Source organism: Diplotaxodon limnothrissa, linkage group LG2 (genome assembly GCF_057381915.1).
Source record: "Diplotaxodon limnothrissa isolate DT_005_m linkage group LG2, D_limnothrissa_male_GT1.1, whole genome shotgun sequence".
Taxonomy (NCBI): domain Eukaryota; kingdom Metazoa; phylum Chordata; class Actinopteri; order Cichliformes; family Cichlidae; genus Diplotaxodon; species Diplotaxodon limnothrissa.
Window position 1 is genome coordinate 23,358,461 of NC_140597.1, and position 17,641 is coordinate 23,376,101.

A 17,641-nucleotide genomic window follows, 5' to 3' on the forward strand; every position below is an offset into this window, starting at 1 on the left:
AAGTGAAGACAAGAAGCCTTCAGACACAGCCGAGCGGTCAGGTGGGCTGCAGGTGGGCTGCAGGTGTGCATGTCGAGCGATCATAACCAAGGAACAGAAGACACGGTGACCAGCAACAATGACATCACAGATAGACAGAGAGAAAGAGAGAGGGACAGAGACTGGGTGGAGAGACAGAGGGAGCTACACAGTGATGGCTGAGAGGACGGGGGACCGACTGAGAAATAAACTTACTTGCAGGACAGCTGGTTAATACCATGTATGAAGTAACAGTCTCCTCCGTTGACGCAGTAGGACTTCTCAGAGTCATTGCAGTGCCGCGCATGACTCACACCTGGAGACAGGGTTGTGGTGGTCACTAGGAGAAACACAGATTGACAGAAAAGACACAGTGCATTACGCTGCAATCCTGCATGCGACGCCACAGTGTACACAGGCATTAGTCACTTTGTTGTGAGCTCCAGCTCTCCATTGGTTTTACAAGTGCAAAGGTCCCCAGGATACTTGTATTTTCTTATTCCAACCTTAAAGCTGAAAAATTAAGATATATTTGCAAGTAATAAAAATAATTATTCTGTTTTTACAACCGCTGCCTCTGCTTTACTTGTCTGCGTTATCCCCAGCCAGCCATGTGAAGAGAACACATGACGACAGTGACCGTAAACAAGGTTTGTGCTCGTATGATCAGACTCCTGCATCAAAAAAATCGGACGTATTTGAGCGATATATCAACACAAACATCAGCACATAGACAGAAGGACAGATAGAAATAAGTTGTTCTCACAGATCTGCACGCTGATTATACTTGTGGCGTTTTCTTGTCCTACTGAGTTTTCAGCCACACAAGTGTAGTTGCCAGAATCTTCCACACGGACACGACTGATCTGCACCTTTGAGTTTTTTCTTGAGCAAAAGGGAAGGAGAGAGGCAGAGACAATGTCAGTTATTATTCTTTCAAAAAGAAAAGCCTTCATCTACTTGTTTTCAGCATACATAAATGTAAAGACAGCTAACTTTGTTTTCTGTTTGGACATGCATTTACTGACCATTTAAAGTACTTTTGACATCAAGTCACATTTATTACAGGCACTACCTCACATCTATGGCAATTTTAGAATGAACAATTAACTTGAATACATGTCTTTGGGAGAAAGCACGTACAAACTCCACACAGACAGACCCCAGCAGGGGTCTGAACCAGGAACCTTCTTCTAGTGAGGCAACAGTGCTAACCGCTACACCACCAGGCCTTTGACAATGACTCGGTAGTGTACTATGGAACTCTAAAGTTTTTTTTAGCTGGAAACTAACACTTTAGTAGCCATTGAAAGGAAAAAAGTATTGCTTTTATTAATTTGAGAGCATGTATTAATCAAACTGTACCTTGTGTGCATGTTTTTATTATTTTGTGCAGAGAAAGACTACAGCACTACGGCACACTGGCCCTTCACCCCCAAACTAGCCAGGGGGAACTTGGCCTATGTTATATATGAATGAGGGGATCTCTAAGATACTGACTACTACGGTTTTTCATGTAGGTTAAGCACCCAGTGGTCAACTTGAAAAACAGGACCTCCACTTGCACAGAGAGGATGCTGTTCTGGCAGGTAAAGGGTAGGAAAACTTAGAGCTGGTAGGTTCCATACTGCCTGCAATCAGAAGACGTTTCAAACCTCCATCTTAACCAGGTTTTCTCAGTGCACTAAAAACATCCTATTGTCCCAAACGTCATGTGCTAAAAATTCCTGAGCCCCACATGCAGACGTGTCTCTTGTCATCAATGCAAATCACAAAAGGTGCAGTTGTGTTTGTTGCTTTCAGCTGTTTGTGGGACTCTTTTCTCTGTATTCAACATGCACAGCTTTGTGGCGTTACCTAAAGTCACAGGATCTATTTGTGCATCGTCAAAGATAGAGTGTAGTATGCATGAGTATTACTAATAAAATGAGAGAGCTCAACAGCGAAATTAAGTAAAAATATTCAGCATCATGAAACCAAATATCTGTATATCAACCTTATTTTAACAGAAACAGGTTTTATTTGTTTTATTTGCAGTAAGAAATACTCTACTCTCACTGCTAAAGTGAATCAGCAGTGCCTCTGATTGGCAGAGGTCACTGTTACCACGGAAATGTTTAAACCCCTGGACAACTGGGAGGACGGTGATTGCAGTAAGAAATGCAGCACTTACCACACTGACAGCTAGACTTTACTTTACTGAACAAACTAAAACATATATCAAGACTATGATAATGAAAAAAAAAACATTTGTGGTCGGACATCATTTGTTGTGGAATCTGGGAATTCCAATAGATTACAAGCTGGGTAGATCCTTCATTGTCAAAAGTGATTATATTAATTACATAGTCTTGTACCCTTGCCATTTTTTCCATTTTCTTTTCATTTTTGACCCAAATCAAATCTTTTCATGGCCACAATTCACAGGTTGGCTCGGCTCAAGGCTTTAACCTCCTAGGATCTGGTATCCACATATGAGGACATCACATTTTGGGTTGTCTAGACCAGCGGTCCCCAACCTTTTTAGTGCCACGGATCGGTTTAATATCGGACAATATTTTAACGGACCGGTCTTTAAGGTGTCGCGGATAAATACAACAAAATAAAATGCTACGACCGAGACAAAAACTGTGGTATTTTGTAAATATAATAATAAATGTGAATTCACTGTGTAATTGTGTAACTTTATTAGCAGCGTCCTCCTGAAATGTGCCAACAACATTCAGAGTAACATCCTCCTCTCTGCCCCTTAATGCTCTCTGGTCACTATGGTAACGCATAAATATTTATTTCAAAATAAGACGCACAACTACAACACGGGAAAAGACCCAGGGAAACCGAGTTAATGATAAAAACCCTGAAATCACATAAATTTCACACTCGCGCCTCAACTCTCACAGCCCGGTACCAAACGGCTAACCGCTGGTCAATACTACATTTTGCTCTACAAGGGCCTGATATCCACTTATGAAAACATTACACTGCCACTGTTCTATCAAAATTTAAAACGAATGTCCTCATAGTTGGATATCAGACCCTTGTAGAGCAAAATCAGGTAAAAAGATAATTCTTTGTTTTTACATTCATCAGGTCCCAATCAGCCCAAATAGGAAAGAGAAATTAAAAATGCATGCCATGAAAGAGTTCAGGTCTTAGGAGGTTAAAGTCGTTATATCGGGATTTTTTGAAATGTCAGTGGAGAAAATGAATGGAAAACTCACTTCCCAAGCGGGGCCCTTAAAAAGTGGGAGGTCACTGTTGAGCTCTAAAAGGTGAAAGATGATTAAATGCTCCATAGAGCAAGAGAAACCTGTCACATCAACTCCAGGCAGAAATATAACATTGAACTCATTCTTATGAGACTATATTAACTTGATGGTTACTCATTGTAGAACAGCGGAGTGATAGCATCAACCAAAACAGCTGTTATAGTACATGTGGATGACAGTTCTTGGTTTTTACATCATACCCTAAGAAAAAATATCTGCTTTGGCACACTCACTTGTTGGTTTTTATTTTGAGGTCTCTGCCTTTCTGAAGCTCGTGTCCATCTTTGTACCAGCGGAAGGAAGGGCTGGGATTCCCCGACGCCTCACACTTCAAGTACAGCTTCTTCCCTTCCATCAGAGATTGGCTGCTAATCATCCGCAACTTAGGAGCAGAGGCTGGCCAGAGAGAGACAAGAGACCAACAGACAGAGGGGCAGAGAAAGGATTGCATTATTGAAATGAATGGCAGGCATTCAATTAATCTATAAATGTAATTATCTGAGTCTGCCTTTTTCCCATAGTGTGTATGTTTCTTTGAGTGTGCGTTCATGTGTGTAACCAATGGAAATCTATAAGTGAAGGTTTAGATGTTGACCTGAGGGAACAGGTCAAAGTTCACATGGCTGAAATTCTCAAAGGAAAAACAAGGACAGACATTATACACAGGTGCATTAGCTCCAAAGCTTAACCTTAACCCAAATCTAATTCTTCAAGCCTAGAACAACCCAAAATGTCTTTGCCTTCCACAAATGTCCTTACTCCAGATGTCTAGAAGTCAAATTAGTCCTTGCACAGACAGATGTGTAAGGATATAGAGAGAGGAAAGGCTCTATGGTAAGGTGGTCTGAATCCTGAAAAGCAAAGACAAACTGAAACCTTGTATCGAGGGAAAAAGTCTTGCCACAGAAACTCTCTGCAGTAGATTTTCACTATAGAGCAAAGTGTGTGTGTGTGTGTGTGTGTGTGTGTGTGTGTACGTGTACTTCATCAGTCCCAGGAGTCTTTCACTCTCTCTCTTTTCTCCTTAAAAATTACAACAGACTGCATCACTGACACCAGCGCAGGCAACACAAGCACACAGAAGCTAAAGCAAAGAGACAGCTCAGCACCATCTACTACCATTTATATACACACACAAGCAGTGAAACCCCCCGATTTTACCCCACATGTGCAGACACACTCACACACAGACACAGTGCAGTGATAGGACATGCTTGATCAAATGGAAGACAACTGTTGTATAGGCTCCTCACAGCACTGCTGTATCTTCCATTACTCCTCACATAGGTGCAGTAGATACACTCTAGAGCTTTAGGCATCTATATGAGACTCTGTAAGTCAATATATGATTGTGTACATCCTGTCAGTTGTGCAAACATGATAACTACAATTAGCTGCTGTCATGGTTCTAAGGTTTTGTGCTTTTGAATTCATAGTGAACATATTTTGAGTTTGGGGTTCTGATTAAGCTTTACTGTTATTCTGCTGTGTGAAGTTTTCATTTTTGGGTGTGTTGATCATGGCTGTTGAGCAAATTCAATACCTCTTTTGACTTTACGTTTTTCCTGTTAAGTATATTTTCAGTTTTACAATCCTTTGTTTGGGTTGAATAATGAGTTTTATTGATTATAGTTTCCTGTCTCATGTTCATCTCTTTGTGCTAATGTTTTGGTTTCCCTTTGTTTTCCAGTCTGGCATCTTGTTAGTGTGTTAGTGTTCATGCCTGTATTAATTTTCATGGTTATTCCTTGTTTTATTTTGAAGGTTGGTTTTCCTTCTTGCTTTGTGTTAGACTTACTTCCTGCTTTGGGTTTGTGTTAATTACTTATCCTGTGCACCTGTGTTCAGTTCCACTCCTTTATCTACTTCCTAATCAGCTGCCAGTGTATATATAGTCCAACCTTTTAGCCTTTTGTGTATATGTGTATATAGTCTAATCTTCTCCGTGTCCTTTGACAGCATGCAGCCCTCACACGGGGCGATTAACGCTGACAGCACTAATTTTTACATTTGTGTTGTTTTGTTCAGCGAGGGGCTGCACGGCACTAACGCGCCAACGAGCTAACCGTGCTAATACGTTGACGCCGTGCAGCCCCACACACGGGGTGATCCGCTAATTTGTTAACGGAGTTTTGCTGCATTAATGCGGTTATGGCGTTAACGTTATTTTAATGAGATTAATGCTGACAGCATTATAGATATACAGTAGATGAAGAATATACACACCAACCAGTCACAGAATACACATTTTCCCTTGTGATCGGAGGTTGCCAGGGGGTTGCTGACCAGTCTCTAGGCCTGTATGACTGCGGCCTGAAGTGGCTGAAAAACGGTAAAACAGGATATAAACTTTCTGTGTCCTCAAGTCTCCGCTCAGGTTCCTGTGACGTAAAGCTAATCAGCGCACAATGAGTGCAGACATCCACATGCCTGTCTGTTTTTTGTGACCGTGTGGACTAGCCCGTAGAGAATTTACATTACACTGCACCAACTACGCATGTGCCCAGACAGCAAACTTCAAAGAAGTATAACAGGAATAACTACTCAATCGTCGGGCATCCAGCTGTCCATGTCCGCAACCAAGTATAATCCAGGCTTCTACATGGAATTTGCCAAATGATCCACATGAGAAATGAGCTTGCTGATCTACGTGTAAGAAAATCTCGTAAGCGCCCATAAATATTATATCAAAAGTGAATGAAGCCACCATGATATCACCCAGTGCTTTGTAAGGTCCTGTTTGGAAGCTGTGATCTACACATTTTTGCCTCTTGGTGTTTCAAAACTGGGCTTGGTTGATTGCAGCAATTAGCTAGTCAGAAGGCAGGCCTGCCCTATGGCACTCTGGCTTGGTCTTCTTTTTTACTTTAATGTGGGACCAAAATTTACAAAACGGAAATGTTGTCTCAACTGAAACCAAAAACTCATTTGGAAGTTTACCATTAAAAAGAATGTGGGTTTAAGTCAAATCCACATAGCTTTCACCTTTATGTCCAGGTTTTCTGTGTAGTCCATCCACACTCCAAATACTCCAAGATAGTCAAAACTGAGTTGTTTGGCAAAAATAAATACAGAAGACGGCTTGTGATATTTTTTTTTTGTAATTTCATCAAATCTCACGAAAACCAAAGCCCCACTCCAACTAGGAATTACTGTGTATCCAACTTGTGATATGTTTCATTTCTTTAAGCTTTCTTTGTGTCCTAAAGTTAAAAAAAGTTTGTCACACTGTTTATGCTGTAGTTTATTTTATATATTTTATATTTAGCCAGAAATGCCCTCTATACCACCAAATTTATAAAAATTCATCGACTTTTCTTGCTTGAGTAACTTTTACTAAAACCATAGACACCATCTGTTTAAAAGATGGTGTTGCCCTTTTAAAATATGACTTTTAGTTTTTAGCCAAATGGTTTGGTGCTGAATGCCACAGAGGAAATAGGAAATTACACAGTTGGAAGTCAGTCTAGAAAAAAAAACATACAACCTCTGAATGGATCTGATAAGTAGATCCTCCACGAAGCACCGTCCAAACAGCTTGCAGTTATATAAGTGGGATTCAAGTATGTGTTTGTGACTCAAAAGAGAACAAGCAGGATGCCTACTTACATTTAGTAAGATTTAGTGTTGTCACAGTCTCCACACACACTGTGGATGTGTAATTCCATGTCATGCCAAAGTAAACCATCCCAGCATCATCACATGCTGTCTCTGTCTCGCTCCATGGCTCCTGGTTTGTAATGAGTAATGCTGAAGAATAGCAGTGTGGACATCTTCAAAATACAAACTTTTGAATACTTCACTTACTATTTTGATATGTTCTCCACGTGCAACTGTCTCAGTAATACGTGGATCCATTGATCATCATCTTTGACTTGCAGGTAATGTCATAGCCAACACTGCATTTACGATGTTAGAGATGCTTGACTTAACGTGTTCACAATAACATCAGGTCAAAGTGTATAATTATCATTCACTGCAGTCGACTGCATTCTTTAGAACATTTTAGCATCTTTCAGCTCACTGTTTTGGTTTAAGCCCCCCAACTGATCTTGTTCAGTCTCATCATTCTTATCTACAGGCAGCTGTTTTCAAGGAAGAAACAAACAACTGGAAAGGCAGTCAACAAGCTAGCTTTGAATACAGTTGTGCAGGTAACACCTCCAGCTTGGTTATTTGTAAGTGATTACTTGGTTTACTGACGGCTGTACAGTCTACAGTTTGTTGTTATTATCAGCATTGAGTGAACAGTGTCACCTGCATCAGGCTTTTCAGAGTAGATAAATGTATAATAAGAAATTATTATCCTCACTCTGTTTAGTCATTCTAAGTCAAAATCGGGTTATGATTAAAAAGCTTGATGAGTTTCAAGGCCTGAGTTTTGGACTCACAGGGCTTACGTGCACATTCACAAATGGAACAGTATAAATATGACAGAACCCAGGCTGCACATGGAAACCCGACTTGTTCTGCAGTGTGTTCCTGTTTCTTCTCATCACAATAAAAGGTTTTATCTGATAAGGACTGCATGATTACTGCACATAAAACTGCTGGTAGATGTGGTGTTAAACAAAATCTTGCATTAGTTACATAGAGTTACTGGAAGAAAAACTAACTATATTTGTGTAATTATTCATTAAATATAGGAAAAATATATAATCTTTATTTACTATTATTATTTTGATCACACTATGTGTTTCCACATATGGTTGGCAAGCAATAGGTTGCAAGTTCAATTCTAGCCAGAGACATAAATCCCCTTTGGTGTTACATAAAACTGCCAAACCAAGATCCCTGGTGACAAAGGATCACCAAAAGTAGCTGCTTCTACTTTTTTTTAAATTTTATTTTAGTAGTACTGTAAAAGTGACACTAAACCTTTTTTTAAAGTGTGGTACACATGTACCTTACCAGTCAATAATGTAAAATTTGACTTTAATTCAAGCTTTCCTTTATAAATGTATACACTCACACATATACACAGACAAGTCTTGATTTACTGCACCACAAAGACACTCAGCAAGTCGTGTTGTGCTTCTTCACATTCAGCTATAGAATAGCTTCAGGCTGTATTTTTCATGTATCCAGAAGCAAGAATGAAAAGAAATGGTCACGTTTTTCCATCTGTGAATACAGTGGTGTGAAAAAGTGTTTGCCCCCTTCCTGACTTCCCATTTTTTATGTTCGTCACACTTGAGTGTTTCAGATCATCATACAAATATTAGATACAATAATAAACAAAGATGATGCAAGTAAACACACAATGCAGTTTCTAAATGAAGGCGTTTATTATTAATGGGGAAAAAACAAAAACCTACATGGCCCTGAACCTGATAAGTGGTTGGGCCATCCTTGGCAACGCTGTGGAGGAGTTTTGGCCCACTCATCTTCGCAGAACTGCGATTCAGCCACATTAGAGGGTTTTTGAGCATGAAGCACCTTCTTAAGTTCATACCAGAGCATCTCAGTCAGATTCAGGACAGGACTTTGACTAGGTCACTCCAAAGTCTTCATTTTGTTTCTCTTAAGCCATTAGGAGTTGGACTTGCTGGTGTGTTTTGGATCATTGTCCTGCTGCAGAACCCAAGTGCGCTTCAGCTTGGGGTCACAAGCAGATGGCCGGACAGTCTCCTTCAGGATGTTTTAGTAGACGGCAGAATTCATGGTTCCATTTACCACAGCAAGTCTTCCATGTCCTGAGGCAGCAAAGCAGCCCAAGACCACACTACCACCAAAATATTTTACTGTTGGTATGATGTTCCAGCGTTACTTTTACACCAGATGTAACGGGACACACACACGTTCCAAAAAGTTCGGCTTTTGTCTCATCAGTCCACAGAGTATTTTCCCCAAAGTCTTAGGGGTCATCAAGATGTTTTCTGGCAAAACTGAGACAAGCCTTTATGTTCCTTTTGCTCAGCAGTGGTTTTCATCTTGGAACTCAGCCATGCAGGCTGTTTTTGCCCAGTCTCTTTCTTATGGTGGAGTCATGAACAGTGACCTTAACTCAGGCAAGTGAGGCTTGCAGTCTTTGGATGTTGCTCTAGGTCTTTTGTGACCTCTTGGGTGACTTGTTGTTCCACTCTTGGGGTCATTGTGATTGGCTGGCCACTCCTGGAAACATTTACCACTTTTCCATGTTTTTGCCAATTGTGGATAATGGCTCTGACTGTCCTTGGATCGCGGCATGATGTCTGGCACTTTCATTTGGAAACTGCATTTTGTGTCCACTTGGGTTTTCTTTGTCAAATTTGTCAAGCATTTGAGTGTGACAGACTTACAAAAATAGGACATCGAGAATGGGGCAAACACTTTTCCACACAATTCTATGTAGATAATCAATCTAACATTTTTTTCTAATAGTAACTGTTGAACAAGCAACTTCTTAAGGGAAGGTACTGCAACATCGTCTTTATCTTACTTTTCTTAGAGCTTTTTAAACTTCTGTTTCTGTCTGTCTTAAATATACTGTATCATTTAAAGTGTCACACATGATTACCTCAATTTTAAATAGGCCTGTTTTAGGTTATTGGTATGAGCTAAAGTAAAACCTTCCCTGTAACTTATGTTACTAGGATGCTTTATTATGTCTGCAAAAATGCATAAAAAGGCTCTGGTCATGACAAATTGTTTTCTATAAGGCACTGAGCGGCCTGGTTGCTGTTTTTGTCCTGCTTTTTGCTCTGGATATTTTGCAGGAGACGATGCGGAAATCAAGGGAGCTGTAATCTAATGACAATGATCCAAAACACACCGCCCGGGCAACAAAGGAGTGGCTCCGTAAGAAGCATTTGACAGTCCTGGAGTGGCCTAGCCAGTCTCCAGACCTCAACCCCATAGAAAATCTGTGGCGGGAGTTGAAAGTCCGTGTTGCTCGGCGACAGCCCCAAAACATCACTGCTCTCGAGAAGATCTGCATGGAGGAATGGGCCAAAATACCAGCTACTGTGTGTGCAAACCTGGTGAAGACCTATAGTAAACGTTTGACCCCTGTTATTGCCAACAAAGGTTATGTTACAAAGTATTGAGTTGTATTTTTGTTATTGACCAAATACTTATTTTCCACTCTGATTTACGAATAAATTCTTTACAAATCCTACCATGTGGATTCATGGATTTTTTTTTCACATTCTGTCTCTCACAGTTGAAGTGTACCTCTGGTGCAAATTACTGACCTCTGTCATCATTTTAGGTGGGGGAACTTGCACAATCGGTGGCTGACTAAATACTTTTTTGCCCCACTGTATCATTTAAAGTGTCACACATGATTACCTCAATTTTAAATAGGCCTGTTTTAGGTTATTGGTATGAGCTAAAGTAAAACCTTCCCTGTAACTTATGTTACTAGGATGCTTTATTATGTCTGCAAAAATGCATAAAAAGGCTCTGGTCATGACAAATTGTTTTCTATAAGGCACTGAGCAGCCTGGTTGCTGTTTTTGTCCTGCTTTTTGCTCTGGATATTTTGCAGGAGACGATGCGAAAATCAAGGGAGCTGTAATCTAATGACAATGTACCACATGTGGAAAAGAGATGAGATTTCATTGTGGGAGGGGCGACATTAGGCCAATTCCACCAGTACGAATCTGACATTTAGTTTCACAATGACAAAATACCTCTGAGAATAATAATCTTTGTTTGTATTGCACTTTTCAAAAGCAAGTTACAAAGTGCTTCACAGTCAGTAAATACATTAGAAATAATCAAGAGTAAATTAACTAGAAATGCCACAAAACAACAGAAAGAAAACACAGTGGGAGGACACAAATAATGCAGCACGATGTCTAAAAAAAGTCTTGCAAATATATTGATTTTCCTTTCTCTTTTAAAAAAGTAAATATAAAAACGTCAGCATCACTGTTAAGAGCTCATACTAAAGTCTGGAGGAGTCAAGGTGTTGCACTACAGCACTACAGATTTACTCCACACGCGCCGCAGTTTTTTACATGTATCGTTTCACTGTGGCAAGGCAGCTCTGGAAAAAAACAGACAGAAAAGATGACTGTGACTTCTCACAAACCACAGAGTTCATTTGAAATATGTGTGGGAGAAACGGGAGTGAGGTGTTAAAATGAAATTTAGGTCTCTGCAGATTAGAATATTTTTCTAAAGCTTGGCAATACGCACATGCGAGTAGGAGGTTAAGACACACAGGAGGAGAAGGAGAGGACAGCCAGTTTGTCCATACATCCGGTGTTAAATAACAGTCAATCCTTCTGTCAGTCTGTTAATCAATCCCTCCAAACTACCTCAAAGTGCTCGGTTCAATCACATTTACCGGAGCACCGCTCAGCTTCCATGCACCGTGTTGTCAGCAGTGTAACATCCTACAAAGTATCGTGTAGAGTACTTGGATTAGCCTTGTAGTCAAACATCCAGTTACTTTTTCAAATAAGAAATCCTGTATCTTTGATGTATGTCCATGTTTCTGTCCCCCTCCGGCTCTTTGACACACTGCTGTGTACTAATGGAATATATCAAGTCCTACAGTTGTGTCAGTCAGGTCAGCTAGCTTGAAGGAAGGGAGGTCAACCTTCACATTCTGGAAGTATAGCCATTATTTTTGTGTGGAGGTGACAATAAGTGTCTGTCAGCTGCTAAGGAGCTCAGCATACATAGCTCAGCAGCCGCACCTTTTAGCTCTGCTAAAGCTATCACTCTGAGGGTTGCTGGTTATGTAGCAGAGGAGGCGCTAATGTCAACTGGCTATGCAATGAGCTAAAGTAAGTACATTCAGAGATCAGTGGGCTACATTTCCTCTGGACAGTATAACAAACATCTATCTTCTTCTGTTTATCCAATTCAGGTCACAGCAGAGGGCTGGAGAGCATTTAAGCTGGCGTAGGGCAAGAGGTGTGATATAACCTGGACAGGCCGTCAGTCTAACACACAGAGAAGGACAACCATTCACATGCATGGGCCATTTAGAAACACCAGTCAACCTAACCCCACTAACTGCAAGTCTCTGGGCAGGAGCCAGAGGAGAACCCACACAGATATGGGGAGATAAACCCAGCAACATGGTGGAGTCAAACCCAGGACCTTCCTATGATGAGAGAACAGCACTAACCACCATACCACCACATTATCAGAATCAGAATACTTTATTGATCCCTGGGGGAAATATTTTTTTTTGTTACAGTGCTCCATTATAAACCAACATTAACAAGACAGACAATACACTAACTAAGAATAGTACAATATATACACATATATATATATATAAATATACATAAGTCACTCATTAATAAATAGCTGGAAAAGAAACATGTGTAGTTGTAGCAGTAACCAGTGTGTTAAGTGGATGCGTTGTACAGGGAGATGGCCACAGGCAGGAAAGATTTCCTGTGTCGTTCAGTGGTGCTTTTCGGTGTTATGGTAAGGACTAACTCAAGGGTTCATGCAGCACCCTCTGGTGGTTGTGCCGTGTGTATTGTATGTTGCAGTTTGGCAATAAAGGGAGTCGCCACGATAAGACAGAGCTGTCCCAGTGTCGTTTATGGCGTTGCTATTAAAGTCACGAGAGCTACCAAAACATGGTGTCAGAAGTGCTCGGGAGAGAAGAAGAACATAACGGAACACGGAAACTTCCTCACCGGAGAGAACTCGCCCTGCAAGGTTGCAATAACAGCCACAGTAAGAGCTAAGCTAACAAATTAGCAAGAAGCGCTAACTAGCATCTCGCGACTAGCAACATGGCGGCCGCACCAGCAGCCTTTCAAGTATCACCGCCGTCGAAGTTTGATTTTTCAAAGCCGGAAGAGTGGCCGAAATGGATCCGACGCTTCGACAGGTTCAGGATAGCATCCGGACTCGAGCTACAATCGGACGAAAACCAGGTTAACACTCTGATATATACAATGGGCGATGAAGCTGAAGACGTGATCACCTCGTTGAACCTGACCGAAGAGGAGGCGAGTGAGTACCACACTCTCAAAGACAAACTTGAGGCACACTTTGTAGTCAGAAGAAATGTTATCTTTGAACGTGCAAAGTTCAACCAAAGGCAGCAAGAAGCAGGAGAGACTGCAGACGGGTTTATTACATCCCTATATGCCTTGGCTGAGCATTGTGGCTACGGGGCGCTGCACAGTGAAATGATAAGAGACAGACTCGTTGTCGGAATAAGAGACAAGAGACTCTCGGAGCAACTACAAATGGATGCGGAGCTCACATTAGAAAAAGCAGTGATACGGATTCGCCAAAGTGAACTTGTTAAGAAACAACAGGATCTTCTTAAAAACAACTTCAAGCAGGAGAATCTTTGCAACGTGGACATCGTTAAAGCAAAAACGAAACACTTCAAACCACGAAAGACTGTACCACAAACCACGGAGAGGAATGTGAAAAGCCAATGCAACCGATGTGGAAAGACACCCTTTCACAGCAAACACCAGTGCCCAGCCAGAGAGGTACTCTGCAATCAGTGCAAAAAGAAAGGTCACTACGCAAGAGTATGTAGGTCTGGGGCAGTGGGAGAAATACGTGCAGCGGGTGGTAACAGAGAAGAAAGAGAAATAGCATTTCTGGGAACGGTAGCCTCAGATAGAACAGAGGATGCGTGGTTGACTAAAGTAAAAGTTAACAATGCAGACTGCTGGCTAAAGATTGATACAGGAGCGGACGTAACCGTCTTGCCTGAAAAAGAGTACAACACTCTAGCACAAAAACCGCAGCTGCAACCCACAGATCTGAAACTATATGGGGTGGGAATGTCTCCATTAACAGTTAGAGGGAAATTTACTGCTAACTTGAGCACTCCAAGCAAAGCTACAGTACAGCCTGTGTATGTAGTAGCAGACCTGACACAAGGATTACTAAGCCGCATAGCGAGCGTAGCACTCGGGTTAGTGGCTAGAATAGAAACTGTGTCACTCACTTCAGTAGAAACAGTGAAGCAGCAGTTTCCAACACTATTCAGTGGGTTAGGCCGGATGGCGGGGGAATACAAAATTGAGCTTAAAGCAGACGCCAAACCGTTTGCCCTGTCAACTCCAAGAAGAGTCCCGCTTCCCCTGTTACCCAAAGTCAAAAGAGAGCTTGCTCGGATGGAAGAGTTAGGTGTAATCTCCAGAGTAGAGCAGCCTACCGACTGGTGTGCAGGAATGGTTCCAGTACCTAAACCAAACAGAGATGAAGTGCGTGTGTGCGTGGACTTGACCAAACTAAATAATTCTGTGAAAAGAGAAAGACACATGTTGCCATCAGTTGAGCACACCCTAGGACAGCTAGAGGGCGCAAAGTTGTTCTCAAAACTCGACGCTAACTCAGGGTTTTGGCAAATACCTTTGTCCAAACAGTCAGCTCTTCTCACAACCTTCATCACGCCATTCGGAAGGTTCTGTTTTAATAGACTTTGTTTTGGCATATCTTCGGCCCCCGAACACTTCCAAAAACGAATGTCTCAGCTTTTAGAGGGGCTGGAAGGAGTCGTCTGCCAGATGGATGACATTCTGGTTTATGCTGACACACAAATCCAGCACGACAAGAGACTGATCGCAGTCCTGGAACGGCTCACAAAAGCTGGGGTGACATTGAAAAGTGAGAAGTGTGAGTTTGCAAAGACCTCAATCAAGTTCCTCGGACAGATCATCGATGCTGCAGGAGTCAAAGCAGACCCGGAGAAAGTGAAAGCAGTCAGCAACATGGAAGCGCCCACGGATGTGGGTGGAGTGAGACGATTCCTAGGAATGGTTAACCATCTAGGCAAGTACCTTCCCCACTTAGCAGAGAAAACACAGCCGTTGAGAGAACTACTCAGTACCAAAAACATGTGGTGTTGGAGTGAGGCTCAACAAACAGCATTTGACAACATTAAGGCAGAACTGAGTGAACCACCGAACTTGGCACTCTACAACCCCAAAGCACAAACAACAGTATCAGCTGATGCATCCTCCTATGGACTAGGAGCGGTGCTACTTCAGAAACAAGAGGATGACGCAACCAAACCAGTGGCCTTCGCTTCAAGAGCATTAACCCCCACGGAACAGAGGTACGCTCAAATAGAGAAGGAAGCGTTAGCCATAACCTGGGCATGTGAGCGATTCTCTGATTTTCTTATAGGCATTGAGTTCCATGTTGAGACAGATCACAAGCCTTTAGTACCACTTTTGGGCTCCAAGAACTTAGACGAACTGCCACCACGAGTACAAAGACTGAGAATGAGATTAATGCGGTACTCTTTCACCATCTCACATGTCCCAGGCAAACACATCGCAACTGCAGACGTGCTGTCCAGAGCACCAGAAAAAACTGTTTGTGACGAGACATTAAGAGACGAAATGAACCTGTATGCACATCAGGTGATTTCAGGTCTTCCTGCAACAGAGGAGAGACTACAACAAATAAGAGAGCAGCAAGACAAAGACGAAACACTAAAACAAATCAAACTCTACTGCAAGAATGGCTGGCCGGACAAACTCAAAATACCAGGTCCATGTTTCCCATACCACCAGCATGCAGGGGACCTGACTGCGAAGATGAACTTCTCCTAAAAGGTATGCATATAGTTATCCCAAAAATATTACAAAAAGATGTTTTGACACGACTGCACACAGGTCACCAGGGCATTGTAAAGTCCAGGGAACGAGCCAAGCAGTCGGTATGGTGGCCAGGACTGAGCTCTCAACTACAACAGCTGGTAGCAGAATGTGAGACGTGTGCAAAGGTGAGACAGCAACCCAGAGAAACACTCATGCCAACTGAGTTTCCTACACGGCCGTGGGAGTTAGTTGGTGCTGATCTTTTTGAGTGGAGTAACAGCCAGTATTTGGTTGCAGTGGACTATTTCTCACGATACATAGAAATAGCTAAGCTGTCCTCTACCACATCAGCAGCAGTGATTGACCACTTAAAGTCCATATTCGCACGCCACGGCATTCCAACAGAGTTAAGGTCGGATAACGGTCCACAATTCTCCTCAGAACATTTCCAAAAGTTTGCTTCAGGGTGGGGCTTTGCCCACACCACTTCCAGCCCGAGATTCCCTCAGAGCAATGGTGAGGCTGAAAGAGCAGTGAGAACAGTAAAGAGCCTTCTACAGAAAGAAGGAGACCCATATCTTGCTCTCATGGCATATCGCGCCACACCACTTGCCAATGGACATAGCCCTGCAGAGCTTCTGATGGGGAGGAAACTTCGTACCACAGTTCCCATACTTCCATCCTGCCTCAACCCAGGCTGGACAAACATCACTAAACTGAGAGAGAGAGAAGGGAAGAAGAGAGAAAAACAGTGGAAATGGTTCAACAACAGACACAGAGCACAAGACCTCACAGGACTACACCCAGGAGATCAAGTCTGGATAACAGACATGAAAACAAATGGAACTATATCAGGCAGAGCAGAGACGCCGCGTTCTTACCTTGTTGAGACCCCGAGAGGACTTCTACGTCGAAACAGGAGCCATCTCATCACACTAAAAGAGACCAAGACGGAACCGACAGAACAGCAGATCCCTGTCATACCAGAAGACAGCAGCAGCCCGGTTTCGAACCAGGCACAGCAGTGTCTTACACCACCGAATGACCGGATTACTGAGAAAAGATATCCCACCAGAGACAGAAACCCACCGAGGTACCTTAAAGACTTTGAAGTAGGTAGTAGGTACTCTCGAGCACCTGAGTGACCAGCCAGGGGCAGAATAATCCCCTCACTCAGCGGAAGGATTGGGAAGTCTACCCCACCTTCATAGTTGGATAAGTTCACACAGTTAAATAAAATAATTGTTATAAAGTGGAAACAATAAATGTCCGTTACAGAATAAAAGTTAACGTAACAGCATTGAAATATTCAGCTACAAGTTAAGTTGCAGTGAATGTAGTGTTGACATAAATGTGGATTAGCACAGGAAACATTATGGTTATAATGTACTCAGAAAGGGGGATGTTATGGTAAGGACTAACTCAAGGGTTCATGCAGCACCCTCTGGTGGTTGTGCCGTGTGTATTGTATGTTGCAGTTTGGCAATAAAGGGAGTCGCCACGATAAGACAGAGCTGTCCCAGTGTCGTTTATGGCGTTGCTATTAAAGTCACGAGAGCTACCAAAACATTCGGTAATCTCAGTCTCTCACTGAACGAGCTCCTGTGACTGACCAGCATGTCATGGAGTGGGTGGGAGGTGTTATCCAACATTGTCTTTATTTTGGACAACATCCGCCTCTCCGACACCACCTTAGGTATGATACACGGAAATTCCAAAAGTGTGTAAAAGTTTCTCGGTAGGTGATGATTTTGAAAGAGATAACAAGTTTCTTTTAAACCAGTATTACTCAACACTTGTGGTCTACAAGATGGCCACTGCAAAAGAAAAAAAAGCTTCTACTTGTTGGGAGCTGATGAGAAAAACATTACC

At 42.2% G+C, this 17,641-nt stretch overlaps 1 protein-coding gene across 1 annotated transcript in view; it reads right to left on the reverse strand.

The window, feature by feature from the left end:
* nrg2b (neuregulin 2b) overlaps positions 1-17,641 on the reverse strand; it is a 72,696-nt gene that overhangs the window by 26,381 nt on the left and 28,674 nt on the right. Inside the window, exons 2-4 of the mRNA XM_085368443.1 lie at positions 3,521-3,683; positions 785-903; positions 235-358 (exon numbers count right to left, since the gene is read on the reverse strand). Coding sequence (XP_085224569.1) covers positions 235-358; positions 785-903; positions 3,521-3,683 — 406 coding nt within the window. The remainder of the gene's footprint in view (positions 1-234; positions 359-784; positions 904-3,520; positions 3,684-17,641) is intronic.